At 42.5% G+C, this 27409-nt stretch overlaps 1 protein-coding gene across 1 annotated transcript; it reads right to left on the bottom strand.

Annotated features, from left to right (window-relative positions):
- Nucleotides 1-5315: 5315 nt before the first annotated feature.
- Nucleotides 5316-22873, bottom strand: SLC16A8 (solute carrier family 16 member 8). Its single transcript, XM_060245470.1, has 5 exons — nt 22380-22873; nt 14183-14419; nt 12353-12496; nt 10576-11439; nt 5316-6376 (listed from the first exon to the last, which is right to left on the bottom strand). The coding sequence occupies exons 2-5, from the start codon at nt 14409-14411 to the stop codon at nt 5991-5993; spliced, it is 1623 nt and encodes a 540-aa protein (XP_060101453.1). The 5' UTR covers nt 14412-14419; nt 22380-22873; the 3' UTR covers nt 5316-5990.
- Between the last annotated feature and the right edge of the window lie 4536 nt (nt 22874-27409).

The following is a 27409-nucleotide window of genomic DNA, read 5'->3' as shown; positions in this document are numbered from 1 at the left end:
TGCCTTCTTTTTTTCCTCCAGACTTTGAACCATTTTTTAATTGTCTCACCTTAATCCTTTTTTCTAAATTCCCAAGCAGAAGCATGGAGGGTGTGGATAGGCATCTTCTATGCCAATCATTAGCTTCCAGAATTGCTGTTCCTGTTGGGATAATTTTTGCAGGCCAGAAATCATAGCCTGGACAGTTGTGAATATGCTGTCCACTTTATAGGGCTGTCCTTTGGTTTTAAGCTCAGTTTGTCTCCTTACAGAATAGACATCTACCTAAAGGTCGTAATGTAGCAGCATTCACCAGCAGTGTGGACAAGCTAGAAATTGCAGATTTCTTTCCAAGCAAATAGATTCTCAAGTTATTCAGTATGTGCGGCATAAATAATGAGCTGCTGCCCTGAATCTCTTTGGAATTTAGAGTATGCTGGTGGCATTAGAAGAACCATATACCTTGAGGAATGAATGGAAATGGTATCTTGAACTTGAACAAGAAATCTCTGAACATAATTTTAAGCAACTGAAGATAGAAGCCATGTGGTTATGTGTGTGTGTGGAAATATTGGACAGTCTTCATTTTTTTGTCCAAGAATGTGGCACTTTATGGAATGTGTACCATTTTAAGAATCTCAGTATTTCTGATTCCATAGGGGCTATTGTGTTAGGTTATGGCATTAAAAACTTTATTTTGAGATTGGAGTTCATGCACTAGAGCACTTCATCACACTGAATGAAGTGTATCCTTGGTTGGCAGGTGTATGTATATATATATATATATATATATATATATATATATATATATATATATATATATATATATATATACATACATACATACAGAGGCATTGAGGGACAAAATCGTAAACCGTGTGGTCAAAAGTTTTGTTCCAGAATAAACCTATTAGTCTTTTAAGTACTGCAAGACTCCTTTTTTGTTTGGCATTTTAAAATGCATTCGAAGTGTCACAGTACAAGGGCAAAGGCTGGAAAGCAAAGGTGAGGACAGCTTCCGTATGGAGATGATTGTGTAGCTCTCTTTGCAGAGGTATTCACAGCGGCAACAAGAATGCTATACAGCAGTTATCCCAGCACTTTCACACACGCTCTTGCCGTCATCCCCCCCCAGTTGCCAGTCATGGTTTTCATTACTAATTGCTGTGCCTTAGCCAGATCATGAAAACCTGTTTGAAAGTTTTCAGCTTGCTTGCATGTTTAGATTGTTTCCCTTCTGCAAGGTGTTTCAGGGAGCACCTGCCTTGAAATTAAACTGATTGTCCTATAAAATGCATTTAAAGTTTTGAACTGGTGAAGATGGCTGTGGGTATCTTTGGTGGTGTGTCCTAACCTGCTTACAGAGAACATATGCATCACCCAGATTTTTGAAGCTCATTCTGTCCTCACAGTCTCAGGGGCTTTGTTCATCCCATTGATAACCCATTCTTCTGAATCCACTTAAAGGTCACCCTTTGTGATGCAAATTACTGTTCCTTGCTGCTTGTGAAATATGAGGGATTTAACTCTCTTTCCCACCCCAGAACATTCTCTTGTCAGAGGACTTCACCCTAACTCTCTGCGACTGCTTGTGAAGTTTAAGACCAGCAGCAAAATGTTTGTTCTCATATAGCCTCTGCAAACCATGCATTTAGCACCTGATCCTTCTGTGATGTAACAGTTCCTTTAAGGTGGAGCTGTAAGGCATTTTAGGTCAGGTTGTTGCAGCAACAGGAAGGAAGGGCTTAGGCAAAGGTTGTTTATGTGAGACCTGGTATTAAAGCAGATTAAGTGTGATTTAGGCATGACCAAGAAGGTCGTTTTCATCCAGAAATCCATCTTTCAAGGCCAGAGAGGCCTGTAGCCTAATTTGTTTGGTGCTCAAATGCACCTTTTCATTTTAGCTGTTTGCTCTTCTATGCTAACATTGGTTTGTTATGTAAGGACCTAGGGGAGAACATTCTGCTGTGCACTGCCATGAATGGATTGTCCTCAAGACATAGGGCTGTCTCAGTGGGTTCTGGAGACACTCCTACTGAAAGCTTATCTATGGGGTGAGATTACCACAGGGCTATGAGTTGATTAAATCACAACCTGTATTTAAAACACCCAGTGCCATTAAATGATGTGTTTGTATGTCTTCATATCACGTAGAATTAATACTTTTTAGAACATTGGAGGCTTTTTTTCTTGGGGAATGCAGTGGGACAGAGTTCTGGAACCTCCTTGTGGAAACAAATGCTCAAAAAATGTTTAAAAGTTCATGATGGGCACTCGTGTGTTTCTGCTTCATTTCTGTCTTGAGAATTCCAGCACCTCTTGCACACCTCAAAGAACCTTGTTAACAGCTTTCAGGGTTGCCAGTCAGCTAGTTTGGTCTATCTCCAGGGCCCTTCCTTACCTTTGTCTCCATGCCAGTTGCCTATTGTCATTTCATATTGCACAGAAATAACTAAATATCTGGGAAGGTCCTCTTCCTGGAATGCTGGTTTGGTTTTGTCTCACGCAGTTCAGTTATGCTGTGCTCACACTTTTAGAAAATGTGTGGAGATGTTAAATGAGCAGAAACCCAACAGTTAAGATTAGGGAAAGAAAACCACACTAAAACAATTGGGTCAAGTGATTGGCAAAAAATAGTATAAATACCAGGTAGACATAACTTAGCAACAGTATGCCACCTTATGGTGCAGTATGGAAAACTCCTGAATGTTTCCCTCATCAGTCAGCTCCAGTAGTTCAGCTAAGATCATCATGGCAATTGGCCTTTCCCTCTTCCAGGGGCTCCAGTCTGTAACAATGAAGTACTATCTGTCACATCTGTTTATAGTAAGGCTTAAAGCATCTTGTTGCCAGCAGCAAAATCACAAACTTAGTCCTTGCAGTGAAAACTATCCCACACAACACATGGGCACTTGATGGACAGGATACAGATCTCAGTTTCATTGCACAATGGCACCATCAAAGCCACAACTGCCAACTAAATTCAGCTGGAGGTGCCTCACTGCAGGTAGATTGTCTGGAAGCACTGCACTTAGGCAGGTAGGATCACGGTGTAGCAGTAGCTGTGGTGGTTAGAGGTTTGATCTAAAGCTGTCCCCAGACCTTGTTTGGTCTAAAGCTGTCCCCAGCTTTGAATGATGTGTCACCTGCATCTGTTCCTGGGTCACTCAGCTAGCCACAGTGATCTATGTGGCAGTTACTTCTAGACTGGACTATTGCAATGTGCTGTATTTGGGGCTAACCTGGAAGAGTGTTCAGAAGTTGCAACTAGTACAAATCGTTGGCTGGGGCCAGTTATTGGAAGTTTGCAACTCTGATGTTACAGCATTTACATTGGCTAGGGATCTGCCCCTGGCCCCAATTCAAGGTGTTGGTTTGACCTTTCAAACCCTTCCTGGCTTGGGACCAGGGTATCTGAAGGGCCATCTTCTCCCATTCTGCTGGGGAATTAAGATCACAGGAAGAGCCCCCCTGACTGTCCCAAGAAGCTCATTTGGTGGGTACCCGAGAGAGGGCCTTTTCAGTGGCAACCCCACAATTATGGAATAATCTCCCTTCATTTTCAGTCTTAAGAGACAGCTGATGACAGTTTTATTTAGGACTGCATTTGATTAAAGCAGTCCAAAGTTATGGCTTCTAAGTTTTGGTTTTGTACTTTTATGTAATCTGTTTTATGTACTTTATTAATATGGTAAGCTGTTTTGAGATCCATAAGGAAAAAAGGTGGCTATTAAATATTTTGAATAAAACAAATAAATAAAGGAAACTCCAAGACCATAAGCCATGTTAATACCTTTTATTAAGGCCCACCAAAATAACACAAAATGGTGTGCAAGCTTTTGAGTTCTCTGGAACTCTTCATCAGGCTGGGTGTTAAACAAAAGTGGAGGGGGGAGGAGATGTTGCAGGCCATGATTTTAAAGCCTGCTGCCTGCATCCTGCGTAGAATGCCAGGTAGACCTGAACAGAGCATGGTGCTTTGTGGAACTATCTGGCTGCACCGTTCTTGCCTATAGCAGACTCTGCCACTGTACCTTCCAGAACATTAGTGGCATCAGGCTGCCCAGCCTGTTATCTTAACTGATAGAGTATGTGAAGGATATAGCTGTCACTGAATCTCTAGTATAAACTGATGTTCTCTGGGATTAATATGTTCAGAACATACAGATTAGGTAAGGCAGTTGTCTTTATTGCTCCAGTCTGTGTGTGCACAACCTTCAAAGCTTCAAAGGATCATTCTTCTAGATCTTCGGTGCTTTTGGGACGTTACGCCAGGTACCCATATCTGGAAAGATTGTGCCCCTGCAATTGCAATGAGGTTGAAACAACTCCTCACATTGTTTTGCAGTGCCCTAATTACAATGACTTGAGGGCAAGATTAATCTCTCCGATTCTTGGTCCTTGGCGGGCAGGCAGGAGGATGAGCAAATTGCCTTCCTTCTGTCTGACGCTCATTCTGATGTTTCATCTAAGATTGCCCGTTTCTGTTACGCTGCTCAGTTGGAAAGGAGGGAAATTGAGAGTGTAAATCTCAGTTATGAGTTTTAACAATATGTGTAATAGTAGGAGTCAGGAATTTTGTGTAAGAGGTGATGTGTTTGTTTTTGTTTTTATGTTTTTGTTTGTATTAAGCTGGTCGGATGACCGTGAATAAAGAACTACTACTACATTCTTCTAGAGTGAAATATAGAGATCGATTTCTGAGCTGGCGTATAAAAAAGTGTTCATGCTAACAGTACAAAGAATTTACTATTCTTCATATAGTAGTATTCAACAATGCCTTGTGCTTCTGCCTCTATTGGCAGGTCAGGTCCAAAGAGATCCCTCGTTGGGTGAACCCTTGACTTTATTTTATGCTGCAAAGGCACCCACAGAAATGTATCTGCTTTTGTTGAAATCCTTGCTGATGCTCCTGTCTTATGCCATGCAAAGAAGTCAGGGCTTTGTAAACTATGATGGGTGCTGATTAGCTTATGCTGCTCCCATCAGGACATTTTGCCCAATGCAGCAGGCCAATGTCATTGAATGTGTCGTGGACAGAGGAGCTTGAGGTGAAAAGTGAATAGAGCTACACCTGGCCTCTGCCAGGCCTCAGCTAATGAAATAGGCAGGCCATATTGCAAAAGCAAAGAGACTTCGGTCCCTTCAAATAAAAGAGTGCAGCACACAGCAGGTGCAGCTGATGTCATCTCAGCAGTACTGTACAACTTCTGCCAGCCATAGAACTTCTTAAAGGGACGGAAGCCCTGTCGTGAATTGAATGGGGAGGGAGGGATCACACTATCATGGATACTATAGGATTTTTTTGAGGGGAGTGGGGCTAACAGACTGTGACTTAATTGTTGTCTCAGCCTAACTCCCCCATCCCCAATTTACCTAAAAATTACCTCTCAGTGTTTGTGATGAACATTGCTACCAGCTGGGGGTTAAAGCTTTCTGTCTTGTACCAACAGAACTTTGTCCAGTCGCAGACTTCTCCTTTGCACTATTTTTAACTGAAACTTTGGCACTCTGCTGCTCTTTCAAAATGTATCCTATTGATTATCTGCATATATGGTATATCTCCTAATATTCTATGTATAGAACAATCATGTCCTGTATATTTGCCATAACAGGCAACACCACTCCCAGGGTCAGGATGAGGGGGCCTCTTTTACTGGGCTGTGGGTCTGCAGAGGTAGCTTAGAAAAGGTATTTAAGAGAATCAACACAACAGTGGCAGTCTGATTACTAATAGCCTCTAATTTAAAAGTTTGATAATGCCTGAGGAAAACTTTTGCAGTGTCAGAAGGTGTTATGAAGTTTCACGGACAGTTTTGGGGAACACTACAGTTTGCTTTTTAAGATAATCCATTATGTCTTCGTATGTGTAAAACCTGCAAGCCTTGGGATGCCCCTCTTTCTTCCCACCATCCAAACAAAATCTTTTCCTATGTATTTGTTTTTAAGTCGTACCAGGTCCTCCTGCCCATTGGCACAATCGTTTTTCTTGGAAGCTGAACTTCACGTAGCTAAAAACTGTCTCTTTCTACTATCTGGTCAACATGGCAGCCACCTGGTATCATTACTGTGCCCTCTGCATCGGGCCGCCCATCTCTGTCTGCATTTCTATTTTCTGTCAGGTGATTCATTGTGTCACCCCCAGCATTGTTATCACTGTGAGACAAGTAGTGATTGTTGCGAGGATGATCGTCTGCTTCCTGTATGTCTGATTCCACTTCCTCTGTTTCACTGCCACCTCCACCTGGAGGAGGATGCTCTGGTTGTGAGGTCATCTTTTTTGCCCTATTCAAGCAGCAGTAGGAAACAATGGCCAGAAAGAGAGAGGACAAAACAACCTCTGAGCCAGCCAGGTAGAAGATAACATCATACTTCTTGAGGGCATCCACCAAGAGTCCTAGGAGTCAAGAGTATAACACAGAGATTAGAGTAACCATCTACATTTCACAATGGAGATGCCAATGTCTAATATACTTGGTTTCCTGTGAATGATCAGAGTTTGCAGATTGTAGAAATTAAAAATGTAAACTGGAGCCAAGCTTGGAATATACTTTAATAATAATTTACCCGCCGGGAGCTAATTTGAACTGCTCCATCTATTGTTCCAATTTTTAGATCACAACCCTCAGTTCTAGGATCCAGCCTCAAGTTCCTAGTCTTGCTCCATTTCCTGTGCTACTGGAAGGAAAACAATGTAGAAGTAGTTCTTGGGGAAGCAAGAAGTCTGAGCCCCGAGACTCAGTGACAAGAGACACCAGGTAAAGGAGACATAAGAAACAGGGAGCCAATGAGAGAGAGGCTGTGTGTGTATGTATATGGATTTAATATTTTAACTTGAACCAACAAGTCAATTTTTGTTGTTGTTGCAGGTATGAATGTAGGTTGTTATCTTCAGGTGTTACTAATTTGGAGCTTTAGCCATAGAAGAGGCATTATTTTGATACTTCAATTAGCTAGCTTCCTGATGTTTCCAGTAGGCACAATATAGAATGTTATATTATCTCTATATATTATCTAGAACATTAAATTTATAGATAATAAATGTGTGTGTGTGTGTGTATAAAACGATGAAGTATGCTTTTAGCACATGAACGCTCACATTTTGAATCAAACTATTGGTCTTAAAGGTGCCACTGGACCGTTCTATTACTTCAGAGCAACTTGGCTTCCCACCTAGATTATTTATTCCCATATGTGCAGCTAAAATTGGAAAATGGAGCTCAGGCAGGATTAAAGATTTGTACTCCATCCTAGTGGGTGTTTACCCCTAATTTAGTTTAATTTTTGGTTATATTAGCAGTGCCTAAGAACTGCAGTTATGAGGCTCAAACAGTCCACTGTAGGACATGCATTGTGGATATAATAGCAGTTATCTCTAGAAAAGCTTTACAGCTTCTTTCTTTATAATATTTAATGAACCATCTGACAGCCCAATAAGTTGTTTATTAACATGACTGTTAATAGAGTGAAATCACTATTGTAGATTTTTATAATATATGAACACAGCACTCAGACTTTTTCCTAGTAAAAAGAGGTAAATAACAAACCCCAAGCCACCACTAAACAAGGCTGCTATAATTAAGACTAACAGGATTTTATTTGCATGCACATTTAAAATGTCACATATGAACATTTTAAACTGTAATATGGGAAATGCAAGTCTTACACTACATCTCCCCACTGTGTGTGCATGCAGTGGCAAGCTTGTTTTGCTATCATATAATGTGTGAAGTAGACTGAGTGTTTCCCCATTGAGTATTTTAAGATATGTGAGAAAAACAGGCAAGAAAGTTAGGATGAAAAAGGATTTAAAGAAAGATAAGATAGATGTCTTACTGGCTCTCAGCATAATCAATCATCATTTCTTAGCCCAACATGGAAACTGAGCAGGCAGGTAGGAACATGCCCTTTTCTTAGTAGACTCCTTATACCTCTTGAGGGATGCTATGCATGGGTAATATACTATGGGATATCTAGCTGTTAGCTTGAGATGTACTATCTTGTAAGTAAATAATTATGCTGAGATGATAGAGACCATTATGTTAATTGGGTCTGGGCGAGAGCTGAGAGAATAATCTGTGAAGCATACTGAAATTGAAGTAAATAATCTGTGAAATATACTGAAAGGTACTGTGGCTCAGTGGCAAAACATCTGCCTTGCATGCAGGACACAAGTTCAATTTCTGGTAGTTTCAGTTAGTAGTAGTAGTACATCAGGTAGTACATGATGTGAAAGACTTCTGGCAGAGATTGTGGAGATACCCTGCCAGTAAGAGTAAAGAATACTGACCTTGAAAGACAAGTACTGTGACTCAATATAAGGCAGCTTCATGTATGTTCAGAAAAATGCTGCAATTTATTTATGTTGATTAGTGTAGTGGCCAAGTTTGCAGATAACACCAAATTATTCAAGATGGTGAAAATCAAGGCTGACTGTGAAGTGCTCCAAGAGGGTCTCCACAAACTGGATGAGTGGGTGACAAAGTAGCAAATAAATGTCATTGTTGGTAAATATAAGGTGATGTACACTGGGACAAAAAATCCCCACTTCAAGTATAGGCTAATGGTTTCTGAACTTGATGAGACTGAGAGGGGAAAAGATCTTGGAGCCATAGTGGATAGCTCAATGAAAGTGTAAACCCAGTGTGGTGCAGCAGTGAAAAAGGCAAACTCTGTGTTAGGGATTATTAGGGAAAGGATTGAGAATAAAACACCAATATTGTACTGCTCCTGCACAGATCTATAGTGTAGCCTCATTTGGAATACTGTGTACAGTTCTGTTTACTGCATCTCAAAAAGGACATTGCAGAGCTGGGAAAAGTACAAAGGAGGGTAACCAAGATTATGAGGGGGCTGGAACACCTTCCCTATAGGGAAAGTCTGAAGAATCTGGGTCTTTTCAGTTTAGAAATGAGATGACTGAGGAGACATGATAGAGGTTTATAAAATTATGCATGAATTTTATAAAATTACACATGAGGTGGAGAACTGACAAAGAGAAATTTCTTTCTCCTAAAACACCAGAACTCAGGAGCATCCAATGAAGCTGATGGGCAATAGGTTCAGAATGGACAAAAGGAAATGCTACTTTACACAGAGGGCGTTTTCGCACTGACCTTTTACTGGCGCGACCACCCTCCTCACGCCGGCGGATCTGCAGGGATTTTGCGCCAGAAGCGCCGGCGCAGCCAAAAGAGCCGGCTACTTCCGTCGCGAAACCCGCTCAAACGTTTTCCTGCTTCTTGGCGGTTTCCGTTTGAGCTGGCTCCGCGACGGAAGTTGCCGGCTCTTTTGGCTGCGCCGGCACTTCTGGTGCGAAATCCCTGCAGATCCGCCGGCGTGAGGAGGGTGGTCGCGCCAGTAAAAGGTCAGTGCGAAATCAGCCAGAGTGATTAAAATACGGAATTTGCTGCCAGAGGATATAGCAGGGGCGGGGAACCTTTTTTCTGCCAGGGGCCTTATGGATATTTATAACATCAGTTGTGGGCCATAAAATATTATCAACTTAAAAAACAGTGCTCCACCGAGGGAGTTAACGATTCAGGCCGGCAAAATCAATGCAAATAATTGTTTTTCTATTTGAAGTCATGTGGGGAGAGCCTAATCTGGTGCACACACACACACGGCCCGTCGCCCTAGGCAAATGCATAGGTCCAGAGCTTTTTTGTAGAAAAAGCCCAGCAGGAACTCAGTAGCATATTAGACCACATCCCCTAATATTAGCATATTAGGTCATACACTCAGTAGCATATTAGGCCACACCATCTGGGATAATCAAGTGCAAACTGAACTGTGACAGTAACTTTTCCAGGCCCTGCAGCAATTCTGGCCGGCCAGCCACGCCCCAGAGAGGGTGCCGCACAGTACATCTGGGCCCTGTGATCCCTGCCTGGCCCTGGGGGGGCTGCTGCACAGTGCAGCTGGACCCCACAATCCTTGCTGGCCAGCCACGCCCCAGAGAGGCTGCCACATGGCTCGGTTCAGCCCAGCAATCCCGAGGGCCACACCAGGTGACCTCGAGGGCTGCATATGGCCCTCGGGACAGAGGTTCCCCACCCCTGGGATGTAGTGATGGGGATCAGACAGACATATCTATCAATGACTACTAGCCACGGTGACTGAGGTGAACCTCCCCCATGAGGTGCTAATCCTCTGGATCCCAGAGCCGGGAGGTAACATCAGGGGAAGACCTTGGCCTCTATGCCACATTGTTGGCCCTCCAGAAGAACTGGCTAGCCACTGTGTGAGACAGGATGCTGGACTAGATGAACCATTGGGCTGATCCAGCATGGTGGTTCTTATGTTCTGTATGTAAATGCTTTCTGGCATTTCAGACTGAGACTAAGCCTTCCAGGAAGCCACACCTTTTGACCTGAACTCCCTGCTTCCTAGTCACGGTTCCTGTGAGTTATTCAGTAGTGAGGGATGGCCATTCTGCACATTATCAAAGCCATTCTCTTCTCTTGTGTGCTTTGGGGCTGAACTACATCTTGGAAGCTGGCCATTGGGCTAAACCCTGACAAGCCCTATGACAAATTTAGACTCTGCGCTAAGAGAGGGAGAGGATTTAAGGGGGCAGAATTATCTGAGACTTACCTGCAGAAGGAGGTCCAATGAGCACAGCAAAGGCCTCGATGAGCAGCACCAGTCCAATGGCGCTGGAGAACTTCTGTGATCCGATGATGGCCATGAGTACTTCGAACTGCAGTGCTCCCACCATCCCATAGGATATGCCAAAGAAGACACAGAAGATGATGAGGGAGGTATACGTGTTGGCCCTGGCACTGCATATATCTGTCAAGCCATTGAACAGCATAGCGAAGCTGAACAAGTAAGTGACATGGGGGCGCACCCACTTAAGTCCAGCAAACATGCCACAGGATGGGCGGGCGAAAATATCTATGAAACCAATTATGGACAACAAAAAAGCAGCTTCATTGTCTGGCACTCCTATGTCTTTGGCATAGTTGACTAGCAATATGGGGGGCACAAAGAGACCCAATACCATGATGAACTTGGCAATGGCATAAATGACGAACCCCCGGTTTTTGAAGATAGAAAAGTCTAATAACTTTTTCTTTTTCTTGTGCTTTTTCTTCTTGGCTTTCTTTGACTTCTTGGTGCTTTCCGTGGTGCTGATGACCTCCTCTGCCCTTGCTCCCATTGGGAGCATTTCTTTTGCTTCATATTTGTCCTGGACTTTCTCTCTCTTCTTCATACTGATCTCCAGAGGTCTCATGACTGCACCACAAGTGCAGCAGTTGAGCAGCAAGCCCCCCATAATGAGGAACCCCCCTCGCCAGCCAAACTTATCCAACAAGACCTGTCCTAATGGAGAGAGGACTGAAAGGAAAACAGGGCTCCCAGCTGCTGCAAGCCCGTTGGCCAGAGGTCTGCGCTTGTCAAAGTAGGAGCCTAACATGATCAGAGAAGGCTGGAAGTTCAGAGACATACCTAAACCTGTAGAATTGGAAAGAGATTGTTTTAAAAGGCCTCAGTCTTATATGCAGCTTTCCTCAAGTATCTGCCAAGGAATTTGCGTCTGTTTGAATCTCACACTTCCATGCACTTTGCCTCTTAGCATTATGCATTATTTAGACAATTATTTGAATGTACCTCTTAAAGCTGGATAAATCTTGAGGCAGTGCCTTTTAAAATCAGGTTGAAGCAGATATGGCATCCAGTTAACCCTAGAATCCCTAGATATGGATGTTTTCATATGTCAGTTTTAGCCCTCCCTCCCCCCCCCCTCTCTCAAACATCCGATTTTTTTTTAGCCACCCCCCTGTGGCACAGAGTGGTAAACTGCAGTATTGCAGTCCAAGCTCTAGTAAACTGCAGTATTGCAATCCAAGCTCTGCTTACAATCTGAGTTCAATCCTGGCAGAAGCTGGGTTCAGGTAGTCAGCTCAAGGTTGACTCAGCCTTCCATCCTTACAAGGTCAGTAAAATGAGTACCCAGCTTGCTGGGGGTAAAATTTAGATGATTGGGGAAGGCAATGGCAAACCACCCCGTAAAAAGTCTGCCGTGAAAACGTCGTGTTGCAATGCGACTTCACCCCAGAGTCTGAAGCAACTGGTGCTTGCATAGGGGACTACCTTTACCTTTTTCCATTTCTCACATCTGCAATGTTAGTGTAATTGCAGTTAAAGATGTACTTTGATTTCAAAATGCCTCTTGTCTGCTTTCTAGGCTACAAAATTCAGACATGTACACAGGTAGCATGAGAGAGGTTCAAAGGCATGCATGTGGAAATGTTCAATGCACTGTGTTCCTTCCCCCTCCCCACACTCCTACATTCATTCTCCTATTGGTTGCTTTCAGCTGCACTCCCTATATGATTCAGCTATTCCCTTATTTACAAACACTAACCTGTGAGCATGCCAGCTGTCAAATACAGCTCAATAATGTTTGTGGTAAAGGAGGCCAGAATCATTCCCAAGGAAGCCAGGAGCCCCCCCACAAGCATCACAGGCCGGCATCCGAACTGGTTCACCATAATGCTGCATGCAGGCCCTGAAGAGAATCCAAAAAATTGGAGAGGGAGGAAAGAGCCAGTCAATATCAGTGGCAAACAGCTGGAACAACTTGACTGCCTGATACTACAGAGCAAATATACCAGGATGCAGCAAACTACTGCGATCAGCAGAAAATGTCTTGACCATGTCCTTGAATGTATCATTTGATGTAGAGGAAATGCAACCTTGGGACATACTATGACTTGGGGAAACTGGTGATCTGGAAACTTCAGCGGTTCAAATGAAACAATAAAAAAGAGCAAGGGACATACATGAGGCTGTGGGTGGCTGGAAAATGCAGAACACAACATGCTGCCCCCTGCTTTGTGGACTGGCAGTCACAAAAGCAGATTTCAAGACAGGAAGAAACTTCGTTATGCTTCTTTATAGTCCGGTCCATAGTTTATAGTGGACTAGAGGGGTGAAAAGAGCCCCATGGCGCAGTGTTAAAGCTGCAGTATTGCAGTCCTAAACTCTGCTCACAATCTGAGTTCGATCCCCAGTGGAAGTTGGGTTTTCAGGTACCCGGCTCGAGGTTGACTCAGCCTTCCACCCTTCTGAGGTGGATAAAATGAGTACCCAGCTTGCTGGGGGGATAGTGTAGATGACTGGGGAAGGCAATGGCAAACCACCCTGTAAAAAGTGTGCCGTGAAAATGTGAAAGCAATGTCACCCCAGAGTCGGAAATGACTGATGCTTGCACAGGGGACCTTTCCTTTCCTAGAGGAGTGAAAGCGGAAAGCATTTTAAATTATATAGCACATAAAAGAAGTATAGGCCACTTACTTAATGGAGGAAAGGGAGATCAATCCAATTCAACTGATTTTAGACAAACCAAGAAGGTCGACCTTGTTAGTTTCATAATTAGGCAATAATGGGGAAGACTCTGACCCCTGGGAGTATTTAGTGCTAATACGTCAAAGGACTGGCCTTCTACTCTTCATCTCAGGCAACGCAGTTGCAATCTTTAATGTCACAGAGTGTTTAGCGCCATCCACATTTTTTTGTAATAGAGGCTGGATGTCTATTAGGTTAGCTTCCCCCCTCACTCAGGACCCAGGGAAGGAAGTGCTGAGTACCACAGGGTCTAGGGATATAGGTTAGCTGAAGTTAACAAGGGAAAGAGTTGTGCCAGGAGTTCTGCCACCCAACTCAACTGAGCTCCCTATAAAGGCCTTTGGAGCGCACTCTCGGATTTCAGTCAGGCCAGCTCTACCCATAGGTGGGTCACTTCCAAACTCCCCAAACTTCAAATAAGTTCAGGAAATGAAAGAATGCATTGGAGGTTTGTGGTTCTGATTTGTGAAAATCCTGAACCACAAACCTCCATTTTCCCGGTTCATGCCCACCAGTGTTTCCTCTAAGCTGAGTTAGTATGAACCAGCTCAAAATTTTTTAGCCTCCAGCTCACACATTTTTGTCTCAGCTCAGGAAAAATGGCCCCAGAGCAAACTAATTTGTGCAGCAGCTCACAACTTTAATGCCAGTAGCTCACAAAGTAGAATTTTTGCTCACAAGACTCCACAGCTTAGAGGGAACATTGGTGCCCACCACTATTGAGGGAGGAGGACTGAATGTCACATTCACCTACAATAACCAGAGAGTGCTTGGCTGTGGGTCTCTTGTACTGCATGCGTTTTGTAAGCATACAGAAGTGGTTCCATAGGACTGGTCGCCTCCTTACCTGTTCCATACAGCATAGCCAGCATAATAGATGAGATCCAGGCTGTGTCACTGTAGCCCACGTGGAAGTCATGCATCAGTTCCTTGAAATAGACACTGACTGCCTTTGGAAAGGCATAGGAAAAGCCAGTAATGACGAAGCAACCCAGCAGCACAATCCAGCCCCAGCCTCCATCAGGGGGCTTCATTTTTTCAGACAGGTTGCCTTTCTCTGCATCGGCCCTGCCCATTGTCTAAACTAAGAGAGGAACCAAAAAGTGAACAGGCTTTGGAGCAGCAGAGACAGAAGGTAGAGTGCTGTAGCAACAGGAGAGCATTAAAAACACAAATGCATACTACCAGCTACCATCTGCATAATCTTTGCAGCTTGCTTTCTGTTAATGCATTTCTACATCTTTCCTCCACCTTGAATGTGTGGCAGAACAAAAATTGTGTTTGAAGGCTGACAAACATGCAAATTGCAGAGCAGAAAGAATGTCAGAAATTTTTAAAATAAGTTCAGCTGCCATGAGAGAAGGACAAAGCAACTGGGAAAGGGTGTTAGTGGAGTGAAGCTTTGAAGTTCTAAGAAGCATAACTTTGGGCTCCTATGAGTATACGAAGCTGCCTTATACCAAGACTAACCAGTCAGTTAAGCAATAGTTCTCCAGGGTTTCAGGCAGAGCAAAGTCTTCCTCAACACCTTCTGCCTTTACTTGGGAGTTAACCATGGACTAAACCTGATACCTTCTGCATGTAAAGCATGTACATGACCTTCCCTGCCCTTCTTTCTCCTTTTATATTCCATTTAGGTATCATTACTTATCTAGACAATAGCTATTTGCCATGATAGCTAAATAGAATATCAAAGGAGAAAGAAGGGCAGGGAAGGTCATGTACATGCTTTACATGCAGAAGGTCTCAGGTTTAAGCCATGGTTAACTCCCAAGTAAAGGCAGAAGGTGTTGAGGAAGACTAAAGAACCTAAAGGACCTCTTGTTGAGGGTGAAAGAGGAGAGCACAAAAGTAGGCTTGAAACTCAACATCAAAAAAACTAAGATCATGGCATCCGGCCCCATCACTCCTTGGCAAATAGAAGGGGAAGACATGGAAGTAGTGACAGACTTCACATTTCTGGGATCCAAGATCACTGCAGATGGTGACTGTAGCCATGAAATTAAAAGACGTTTGCTCCTTGGGAGGATAGCTATGGCGAACCTGGGCAGTATAATAAAAAGTAGAGACATCACCCTGCCAACAAAAGTCCATATAGTCAAAGCAATGGTATTCCCAGTAGTAATGTATGGCTATGAGAGCTGGACCATAAGGAAGGCTGAACGCAGAAGAATAGATGCTTTTGAGATGTGGTGCTGGAGAAGAATCTTGAGAGTCCCTTGGACTGCAAGATCAAATCAGTCAGTCCTAAGGGAGATCAACCCAGACTGTTCACTGGAAGGTCAGATGCTGAAGCTGAAGCTCAAATAGTTTGGCCACCAAATGAGAAGGGAGCACTCACTGGAGAAGATCCTGATGCCAGGAAAGATAGAAGGCAAAAGAAGAAGGGGACAGCAAAAGATAAGATGAATGGACAGTGTTACTGATGTAACAAACATGAATTTGAGCAGACTTTGGAGGATGGTGGAAAACAGGAGGGCCTGGCGTGACTTTGTCCATGGAGTCACAAAGAGTCGGACTCGACTGTGCGACTGAACAACAAAATTACTTATCTAATCTTCTGCCATCAAAACCATGTTCACCAGATCTTGTTGCAGCAAATTCCAGGCATTCTATGTAGATGTGAAGAAGTAATGTCTTTTGTGTCTTCTGACTCTATACTGATCAGTTTTCTAGCAGTCCCATCCCCTGAGCTACTGGAGCTTTTTCATTTTTTAAAGAGTCTATTGAATATAGCAATATACTATGAAAATATTATGACAAGTTCTCTGAATTCTCAGCTTTAATTCTTTTTTTTTAAGGTAAGTTTCTGGGGCAGGCTCTTCCATTGCAGAGATGCGCCTTTTCCCTTATACTTCTGCAACAGTAGGGGCTAGAGACATATTCTGTTTTACAATTAAATTTGAGAATTTAAATAATATATTACATATATTGCTATCACGGTGTACTGATATAAAATTACTTAATTGCTAATTTAAAAAAAAAAACCAAAGAAACCCAGTCTCTTGGGGAGGAGAGGGGCATGGCCACTGCAGGGTCAGGGAAAATGGTTGCAACGCGGACTGGAAAAGCTGGACTTTCCAACCCATATGGTAGCCATCTAGGCTTTACTGCAGCTTTTCCCAAAACTTCATAGCAAAGCCAGTTTGAGAATGACTGAAGAAAAGCTGGAGAAATCACAGGAGGTGCACAAATTCTCCATAATGATATGGGGAAGCAGGGGGAACTCCTTCCCAACAGCACTGAACTCTGATGGGGACAGATAACTCATTTGCAAATAAGGCGGAAAATGTTTCTTTGTATCCTGTCACCAAACTATGCATAGTTTCATAACCTTCTGTCATGTCTCTGCTCAGTCATGTTATCTTATAAATCAAAAACCCAAAATGCTTTAGCGTTCTCAAATGGAAAGTGCTCCACTTCCTTGATCTTTTGATTGCCCTTGTCTGCACCTTTTTTCATTGTTACAATAGCTCTTGCAGCTGGGGTAACCAGAACTGAGCCCACTATTCCAAAGGCAACAGTGGGATAGATTTACAGGGAAACTATTATGGCCATCTTCCTTTCCCTAGGATGGAATTTGCCATTTTCATTGCAGCTGACTGTGAGTGGCCGTCTTGTCTCTCTGATTTCCTCCTTTGCTAGTCACTGCTAGATCAGGTCCTCACTATACTATATGTGAAGATTAGAATTTTTGCCCCGTGCATCACTTCACTTTTCTTTTACTCACATTGAATCACAATGTGCTGCTTCATTGGACATTCATACAGCTTAAAGTCACTGATAGAACTATCTTTTTCTTTTCTTCCTTTGTGTGCCATTGAACCTAGCCAATGGCCACTATAATGCCATTGTAGCAGCAGGTTTCATCAACAGATGAAGTAGTGCAGTGGAAATGCTCTCTCTGGTATGCTAGGCAGGAACTTTCACTCATAAAGCTACAGGTACTAATCTGCATTGTTTGTAAAACTCTGCAGCCTTGGGAAAGTTTTCACAATGCAGCACATGCAAGGTTTAGTGAATAAATATTTGCTTTCAAGGACATAGTAAGAAGCAAGGCATTTCATTGCATATTTCTAGGCCTACATTTTCCAGTGGACTTTGTGAAGGGATAACATTATATAATGTACCACTTCATGGGAGAGAGGGCTAGGCCCTCTCCCCCTGAGGGGTATATGCTATGAGAGCAATCCTAAGCAGGTCTGCTTGGAATTCTGCTATGGTCTATTCAATGGGGCTTACTCCCAGGAAAGTGTTCTTAGGAATGCACTGTATATAATCCCAGAGAAATACCTTTCTGGTGTTTCTGTGGGATTGCAGACTACTTTCTTCATTTCCTTTCCTTCATTTTACTCTTTATACTTTGAAATTAGTCCTTGAAATTCATTTATTTCAAATGCGAATATTGTACTGCCTCAGTAAAACATTCTCGAAACAGTTTACCTCCTTTAGATTAACACACATCATACAAACCAGCAGCATAAAATAGAGTAGAGTGCATTTAAAATTGCATCTAATTAAGCAGAATAAATACAACAATTCGGAAATCTGAGGATTATATAAGCAGCATTCAATTTAAAACCACACATAACTAAGCAAAGGCAAAACCTTCACAGGGTAGGGAGGATAATTACACAAAGGCACAGGAAATAAAAACATTTTCACCTGGCAAAGGGTTGCATATTTTGTACAACCAGGTGACGAGGGAATTGAAGAATCTTGTGGGTCACAAGAGAAAAGACCCCATCTCTGATTCTCACCCACTTTGCTTCAAAAAAGTAGAAGCACAAAGATCTTCAATGATCAGCTAATTAATATCAGAGAAGATTATCCTTCCAAAAGGTAAACTTCCAAACTGTAAACTTTGGGGAGGGAGAACATGCTGTGATTTGGGAATGGGCTGTGGCATGTGCTTGGCATGCATACAGTCTGAGTTTTAAAAGATCAGATGGTAGTAGTGTGAAAGACCTCTGCATGAGACACTGCTGCCAGTCAAAGAAGACATTACTGGACTAATAGGGTGATTCAGTATAAGGCATTTTAATGTGTTCATTGTGAGTTCATGTGCTAAGCAGTTTTCAAGACAATAAGGATATGTTACAGTGCGATAGAGCTCCATACGCTGCTGTATTGCAGAACAAACAATAGCTATTTTTCTTTTAAAATCTAGACACGCACACTTTCAGTAGCCCCAAATACTGTAGAACATTTCTAAAGGAAACAAGTCCTGTAAAAGCACATGCCAGACAGATTACTGATCTGCATGTTATGTGGCATGGCTAAGATCAGTAGAAAAATATGGGCGCAAGCAGGAGACTGAGAGGAGGGCAGCAAGGGTGTCTCGAACCCTTAAGCTGGTCAAGAATGTTAGCAATGGTCAACCTAGCGCTTGTTTTTCAACACAAACTGGAGTGCCAGTCACTCATGACCTTTGTGATACTAAGCACGTCAGCCATGGTGAAGTTTTTTAAAAAAATATTAGTTATGCATCTTGGTTGTACAGGCCTGCAGTAACTGTAGCGAAGCCAGCAGAAATTAGCCCTACTGTAGATTTTGTGGTAAAGGAGGCAGATCCTGCTTGGGCATGAACTGCAGAAGAAATTCCCTCTCTAGTCATAGGGTTGCGCTGGCATCTTTGGGCTAGCACTGGAAGATCCAGCTGCATCATATCTGGAGGGGGGGCTGGTGATGAAGGAGCTACAATGGTGAAGGCTGCATGATGTTGTGGCACACTACGACTCTGGTATTTGATTCTTAAGTGATTTGACAGCAAGGCTAGATCACTTAATGATGAGGTTAGTTTCTGCAACAGATAAAGAGCAATATGTCCTTTCGATAACTATTAACTAAGTCAAAGAGATGTTTGTTTCCTTTTGTATCTTGTAACTGGCGGCGCTTAACACATTAAAGCCATCAAGGATTTGCAGGGACATGGTAAGAAGTATCTGAACTATGAGACAAGATGCTCTGCAGAAATAGCTGACTTCATGATTTCAGCCACCATTTAGAATTATCTGCATGTGGCAGCTATGGCAACTAGAATCTTGAAAATGTTTAATTTTTGAATATTAATGTTGCTAGCCCTCATGGCTATAGAGACCAAGCCTAGAAACACACTTATACTTTACTCTGTACTTAAGGTGTTTCTGAAATCCAGAGATTCTGGGCACATAACAATAAGCAATGAATATAAAGTAACATTGGAAATAAAATGTAAAATCAGCCCCAAAAGCCAGCCAAAGGAAAAGATTTTAGAATCACTTCTAAAAACATGCCTTGAGACTGAATTTCCAGATGAATTCTACACCTGTAGGGCAGCCATGAAGCTGCTCCCCTGCCTTTCAGTGCTGATTTAAAGTATGAACTTATTTATTTATAAATTTGTGCCCTTCTTTTCTTCCCAAAATGGAGAAAATTCTCCCCTCTCCCATTTTATTCTCCCTTCTCCCTTTTTACCTTCACAACAACCCTCTAAGATAGGTTAGGCAGAGAGAAAGAAAGAGCGCTGGTCCAAGGTCACCCAGCAAGCTTCCATGGCGCTGTGGGCCTTTTGTTAAGATCTCCACTGATCTTAACAAAAGCAAAGTGACAAAGGAAAGAGCAGCCTTATAAATCAATTTGGCAGCTTGTTTGCTGCCCAGTTTTTGCGCTAAATTTAAAGAAAAAACATATCTTTTACAAGAAATCAGGATCTTCTGGGGGAGTGTTTATTTAGTCTTAACATACTTGAAGATCACCTGATACTGGTCATTTTTCTGAGGCATTTATCAAGGTCAAAGATACAGAGGCCTGACCTCTTTCACATTACAGCACATATGTACACTGTCAAACACTTCTTCAGAGAGAGAGAGAGAGAGAGAGAGGAATCAGTCCTGGGAGACTCTAATCTGAAGACAAATCATGAGAGCACTATGCAAAAGACCCCCACACATCATGCTTTCTTAGACAGACATCACTCACAGCATGGAACAACACAGAACAATACCTGTGCCACATGGGAATACACCATAGCAGCCAGTCTAAACGCATGTTACTATAATGCTGTGTCCATTGCTTGGATGTTTGAGGATATCTTATAGAGAAAAATAGCAATTGAAATATAGACTCACAGAACTCAGGAATCTGTAACCAAGTACAGACTTTAGTAAGAGAACCTGCCCTGCTTATGTAGCTTCCTTTCTGGTTTCCTGTGTAGGACTTTTTTGGTGCATGTGTTCTGTGCATGAGCTGTCCTTTGCATACTCTCATCAAATAATTTATTTTACACCAGCTGGGGTATGTATGGAAGGAGTGGAGGCAACTGATATTACCAACTGCAGAACTGGAGTTTGTTTTTAGATTCTTATATTCAGGGGTCATTTTGTAGAAAAATAGGTGGTGGAGCTCATCCAGGGATTGTTATGCAGCTGCACATACTATTCAATAGACAAGGAGGTGGAACTCTCAGAAGGAGGAGGAGGAACTCTCAGAAAGGTTCAGGAGTTGTGCTCCTGTGAGCTCCCACTGAATCTGAGGCCTGGTTATATTGCTTTTAGATTGTATGTTGTTTTATTGTATTTGATTTTAATCTTGTATTATTGAGAGTTGTTACCCACCCAGAAGCCATTTGGGAATGGGCAGGCTATACATTGAAAATAATAAAAAATAATCAAATACTGTAATGGCTGCTGGAAAACTATGCATTTTGTTTAGTGTGTGTGTGTGTGTGTGTGTGTGTGTATACACCAATCTCAATGTTTACAGCTTCTTCCATTCTATGAAACTAGCATACTCTCAGTCATCATTTGAAATATTAGCATGCAGTGTGGCATCATTATTATACTATTTACCATCCATGACATAACATTTCCCAGAAAAATGGAAGAAAAGGCAGAACCCTATCCCAAGGAGTTTACAATCTAAATTCTGAGAGCAGAAAATGGGAAGTAGATTACAAGGCATGAAAAGGCAGATAATACCAGTAACCAATGTTCCCTCTAAGCTGTGGAGTCTTGTGAGCAAAAATTCTACTTTGTGAGCTACTGGCATAAAAATTGTTAGCTACTGCATAAATTAGCTTGCTCTAGGACCATTTTTCTGAATTGAGAAAAAAATGAGTGAGCCAGAGGCCAAAAAATTGTGAGCTAACTCACACTAACTCAGCTTAGAGGGAACACTGCAGTAATAAGGGGCAAACTTGTCACAGTTTTGTGTAGTGGGTTAAAATGCAACCTCTGAAATTTTTAAAAATGAATTTTCTTTAAATGGCAAATAAGTGTGTTGCACTGTGCAACATTTCTAGCTATGTAGAGTTTTTTCCCTGCTAAGAAAAGAATTATACAGAAGGAGTGGGGTAGAAACAATCTGGACCACATAGTAGCTTCAGTCTGTTAACCCTAAGCATGTTTAAAATTATTGATTTCAATAGATTGAGCACATACAACGTTACCACAAATTGTTACCAATATTTTTAAAGTGGGTAGTGCTGCTTCCATGTCTTTTAGTATAAACCTACACACCTCAAATAATCTAGATGAGCAAAGATTTGCCCTCGGAATCACTAATCAAACAGCATGCATCTTCTGTAGAACTACTGAACATTCTATTCAGCACGTGAGAACTGCTCATGTGACCTAATGCAGCAGGGACCTTTTGCATGAATCCACAGACAGTTTGTAGAAAAGTATCCAGGACAAGAAAGTAAATTGGCCTTTTCTGGCATATGTGCTCCCATTTAATTAGGTTAGGAAACTAATATTTACATTATGTCTGTGCCATCTAGTTGCAACCAATTTATGGCTACTTAAGCATTGGGTTTTAAAGGCAAGTGAGAAGCAGAGGCAGTTTGCCGCTGTCTGCCTCTGCAGAACCTTCCTTGGTGGTCTCACATCCAAGTAGCTTCCAAGATCTGATGAGACTGGACTATGCCATGCTGCCTTCCCTATATAGCCAGTATTTAACCTGAATAGGAGGCCAGTTGGGCATCCTTCATAGTTCATTAATCTGCAATACCCAGCAATGCTAACATCTAAAGAGAAAAATGCATTCCATAGTAAAATACGGACCTGGAGCTGAACTGTGACTTCCCTTTTTCTTTTTTGCTTCCAAGGAGACAGATCCAAGCAGTCCTTCTGAATGCTGAGGGTCAGTTTAATGGAGCAAGGGGTAACCTTTCAGGCATCAGTACAAAACCCCTGGAAGATGCTTTTGAATCACTCACATTTCTCTATTCTAGCCAGGAAAAGTCTCCATCCAACTTAGGCTGTTGAAGATCCTTCCCCGTGGCCCCCTCCTGAAAGTCTGATGTGAGGGGAAAGGGGTCATGTGCCGATCTCCTGTGCAAGTCCTCTTTCTAGATCCCCTCCAGAGTCCCTGGACACAGCAAAGCTCAAGTTCTAAGGTGTTTGCAGTGTGAATATGGGTCAGCAGCTGCTTATGTTTAAAGTCGCTAAAGAATCATAGGTTGCTGATCTAGCAGAAATCACTTCTGTACTTTTAAGAGGCTTTCCCAGCCAATGGGAAGGCGCAGAGCTCGGACTACAATCTCCTCATAATCCTGTTGCTCCAAAGTGAGAGGTAGCGGAGAGACGGCCCATAGATTCTCTAAGCTTCCTTCACTTCTGCTTTTGATGCTTTCCTACAGTGGAGGGTGGGGAAGAGGCATCAGTTTTGGCCCATCAGACAGGACTGCCTCATAGGACATAATAAAGGAGGGAGAGTAGTACAGGTAGGATGCAATAATGGGCCAAGGCACAGCATTGAGGGTGCAGTAAGAGGCAATATCAGAGCAGAGGTCAAGACAGAGAGGCTGCAGAGTTGGGACTGCGCAGAAGAAGCAGAGTGGGCTGATGCAGGTGCACTAGTCTTTGAGCAGCAGGCATCCTTAGGGACAAACTAACCATCCAGCGATGTGTAGGCAGTTGCCCTGTCCATTTCCAGACCATTTTACTGGTGTCCTGGTTGGGGGAAGTGATCAATTTAACCACATAATGCCTTAAAGCAAAGGTAAAACAAGCAATAGCTCCATTTGCTGACAACTGAAGGGGAAAGAACTATATCTGACATCACAATGCAACTTCCTTCTATTTAATTAACTCAAATTCACTTTGCTTAAAGCAACCATTAATTAGGTAAAGGCTCTGAAGCAGGATGTGGTTTAATATTACAAAGCAGAGGCTGCAAGAAGCAGAAATAAGATTTTTAATGGAGTTTTTTTAACAATAAAGAGGAAATTTGTGATCATTCAGGAGGAGCCTATATCTGCCCCCTTTGAATATTTATGATAGACACATATTTATGAAATCCATGATTTCTAGAGCTGTATCAAATTTTTACAATGTTTGATTTTGAATCCAGAAATTTCTCTTTATCATGAAAGGTGATGACTTGGATTGCAAAAACTGCTGTTTGTGAGATCTGATATGAAGAGACAGATTCCATATGGGTAGCTGTGTTAATCTGTGGCACTTCTGTACCTAGTTCTGTTTGATATTATTCAATCAATACAATACCAGATTGGGTGTAGTAAGAAACAAGTGGGGGACCTGGAAGGGCTTGTGGGTGGCATTTCAGTTTACCTTGTAACCCCTCCACTATATACTAATTTCTTCCTCCTGGCAGTCCCCATATCCTCTCTACTTTCCTTTCTGTCCTTCTCACCCACCAGTCAGCCTACTTTTGATCTGCCTCCATTTTCCATTATATTTATTATTTATTTCAGTTGTACCCTGCCTTTCTCTCCAATGGAGATCCAAAGCATGTTTCACATTGTTCCCCTGTCCTCCATTGTACTCTCACAACAACACTATGAGGTAGGTTAAGCTACCAGTATGTGACTGGCCCAAGGTCACCTAGTGAGCTTCCACAGAAGAGTGGGGAGCTGAACCTGGGTCTCTCACAGGGTTGCCAGGTCAGTGTTGGAAAATACCTGGAGACTTTGGGGGTGGATCTGGGAGAGGGTGGAGTTTGGAGAGGGGAGGGGCCTCAGCATGGTACAATGCCATAGAGTCTACCCTTCAAAGCAGCCATTTTCTCCAGGGGAGCTGATCTCTACCAGCTGGAGATCAGTTGTAAAAGCAGGAGATCCCAACCCTAGCTCTCAATATTCTGGTATGAAACTCTTAACAACATGGGCTTTCATAACATGGCTACTATAGAATAGTTGTGAACAGCTGTGAATGCTGCCATGCTTGGCCCTGATGAGGTCTCTTTCAAAGGCCAAAATAGCCTTAGAAAGGGCTTGCCTCCTTACTTTTAGGGATAGAAACCAAGAATTGAAGTGTGGTTGCCTAGCAACTCCTACAATGGGCACTGCAAAGGGCATTTGTTTCTTAAAGACAAAGGTATTGCTTCCATAATTTGGTGGTTGTTTTTTAAACCACATGTATAAGATTTCAGATTTTTCTGCAAACCTGGGACTTTTTCTTAGGTTTGCAGAAATATCTGTCTGTTCATGGCTCTAGTCTCTGGATTTAGGTATCCACAGACAGGCCATACTGATGATTGTGTGCTAATATGATGTAATCCCATCACTGATATACAGCAAATAAAGGCATACTGGTCAAGAGAGTGAAATGAAGTGACATCAATTGACCTTTGACCTCAAAGTGACATCATAGGAAATGACATCACAAAAGTCTCTGGCCCTACCCCCAAAAACCCCAGATATTTGTTTAGTTGGACTTGGCAACCCTAAGTGAAACATTCTATGTGGAAGCTAATAGCATAATATATTGATGCTGAATGATTTCTGTGCTAGGCATGATGTTTACACTAACAATTTCTGTAGTATAACACACTGCAATTCCAGTATTTTTTACGCTGACAGGCAGTTAGGTTACCTTCAAAACCCTAGAAAGAAATTCACTGTGGTAGTGGTATCTCCATAGTGGGGTGAGGCAAGGCAGGAGGGAAAAGATTGCACATATTTATTACTTTGTGCCTTCCTGACTTGTGTAGAAGACCTCAGTTCATAGGAACATGGTATACACCACAGGGGTAGCCAAACTTGCTTAACGTAAGAGCCATATAGAATAAACGCCAGATGACTGAGAGCCACAAGACATGAACATCAGATGTTTGAGAGCTGGGAGGGCGAGAGAGGTGGAAAGAAAGCAACTTTAACTTAAAATGCCTTCTCCAAGCTGCCAGCTGGCTTGGCTTGTAGAAGTGAATTAAAGAGATAAATGCCTTCTCCAAGCCAGTCTATTGGGTAGTGAGGGCTTTGAGAGCCACACAATATGTGTGAAAGAGCCACAGTTTGGCCACCCTGCACTACACACTGCTTATGGATCTGCCACAAGAAATGCTTCCTTTTGGTTTCCACATAACATAGGTTAATTATTATATATAAATTGGTCCTTCTCTGACAGATTCTCTGAAGGCAGGAAAAAGCAAAAATATGAATTAATTCTTTCTTTTAATATATTGAATGAGGATATTTCTTGTGAACGTTATCAGTGTTGGACCTATATCACCATTTCTCTTGTGAAAACAGAGCCAAGTAAAAAAGAATTCTGGAATAGTTTCTTACATCCATGAGGAAAATTTGATCCTCATTCTGTGGAAGAACTGAGTAATATACTTATTGTAAAAGTGGATGGATCAGTACAGAAGTACAGCATGTCTTTTTGCCCAATGCCCTACAGAAAATTCCCATTAATTTATCTTTGCTCAAGTGAATATATACAGTGGAGCCCTTGTAGAGATTTCAGTCACACAAGTCTATTGCAATTTGATCCACTAAAGAACAGGAATGGAAAACAATGTGTGAGGAGACACAGAGAGGCCACACTCCATATGTATAAAATATGGTGGACACCTTACTGAGGACTTCTGCACTTTTAACACCTTGGACAGGCAAATATTTTCCCAATGCAGAAAGACCATGATAAAAAAAATATTCACAAGCAGAACTGAGAACCTGTTTGGTGTAGTAGTTATATGTCTTCCACATGCAGCTAGTTGGGTGACCTTGAGTCAGTCACAGTTCTCAGAGCTCTCTGAGCCCCACCTACCTCACAGAGGGTGCCTGTTGTGGGGAGAGGAAGGGAAGGAGATTGTAAGCCACTCTGAGTGAAGGGCAAGATATAAATCTCGTCTCTTCTTCTTCTACTCTTTGCCTTGCAGCAGTTAAAGGCACAGCAGCCCCACCAGGAAAAAAGGGGGGAATTCTACTGGCACACTATTTCTGACAGAAAAAGCAATGGGGTGAGGTTAGGCCACTGCAGGAAAAAACACTAAAACCTGTACACAAGGCACCAGTGAGGCCAGGTAGGTTGTAATACCTACCCTGGCAAGTCCTAGAAGTGAAAGGCCTTGGTTTTTAATCCTCTAAGCCTCTTAGTCTTTCTCTCCCTTACCCCCCCCCCCTTTCTTCATCTATAAATTCCTCACAAGGGAGAAATAGCACAGGTAGGGAAGGCAGCATGTAGAGACTCTTGGAACTTTCAGACAGGGTTTAATTTCTATTAATAAGGCTAATTGGCTAAAGGAGCCACAACAGGTCTCTCCCCTCCCCTCCCACTAGTGAAGGCTTCAGCAACAATGAGCTGTTTGTATTGAAGCCATGGGAAGCCTTGAGAAGCAGCTGGTCACAAAGGAAGAGGGGACACTTCTCTTCCCCTCACTCCAGTAACCCCCCACCCCCAAGGCCAGGAATATTTTCATTAAATCAGGTTTAAAAGGTGACTGATGAGTACTACACCTGGCGCCACTGAAGGAGAAACCAAATTCCATGCAGGTGGATGGGGAAGGGGCAGCTTTCTGTGGCAAAAGGGAGGTTGTGATGTAGGATCTTTAACTGGGATTGGGGGCAGGAGGGGGAGGTAAACCTGCATAGATCAAGCCAATTTCCTCTGCCATGTCAATATATAAACAAGATCACATCCATGTGTTCTGTTTTGAATTTAGAACAAAATATTTGTCCCAGTAATCACTAATATTAGATCCCCCTGTCTGAGAATTTGGGGAGAGATTCAGTCCATCTACTGTTTCTGTAATATCCTAATCTGATAGTAATGAATGATTAAAGGATAACTGATGCTCATTAAATAGCCTTGATTGAGCGCTCTTATTTTGCGTCCCAGGGAGGAAG

This window comes from Heteronotia binoei, chromosome 8 (genome assembly GCF_032191835.1).
Source record: "Heteronotia binoei isolate CCM8104 ecotype False Entrance Well chromosome 8, APGP_CSIRO_Hbin_v1, whole genome shotgun sequence".
In the NCBI taxonomy this organism is placed as follows: Eukaryota; Metazoa; Chordata; class Lepidosauria; order Squamata; family Gekkonidae; genus Heteronotia; species Heteronotia binoei.
Note: the sequence above shows the minus strand (reverse complement) of the source record. Positions and strands in the feature narration are given on the sequence as shown.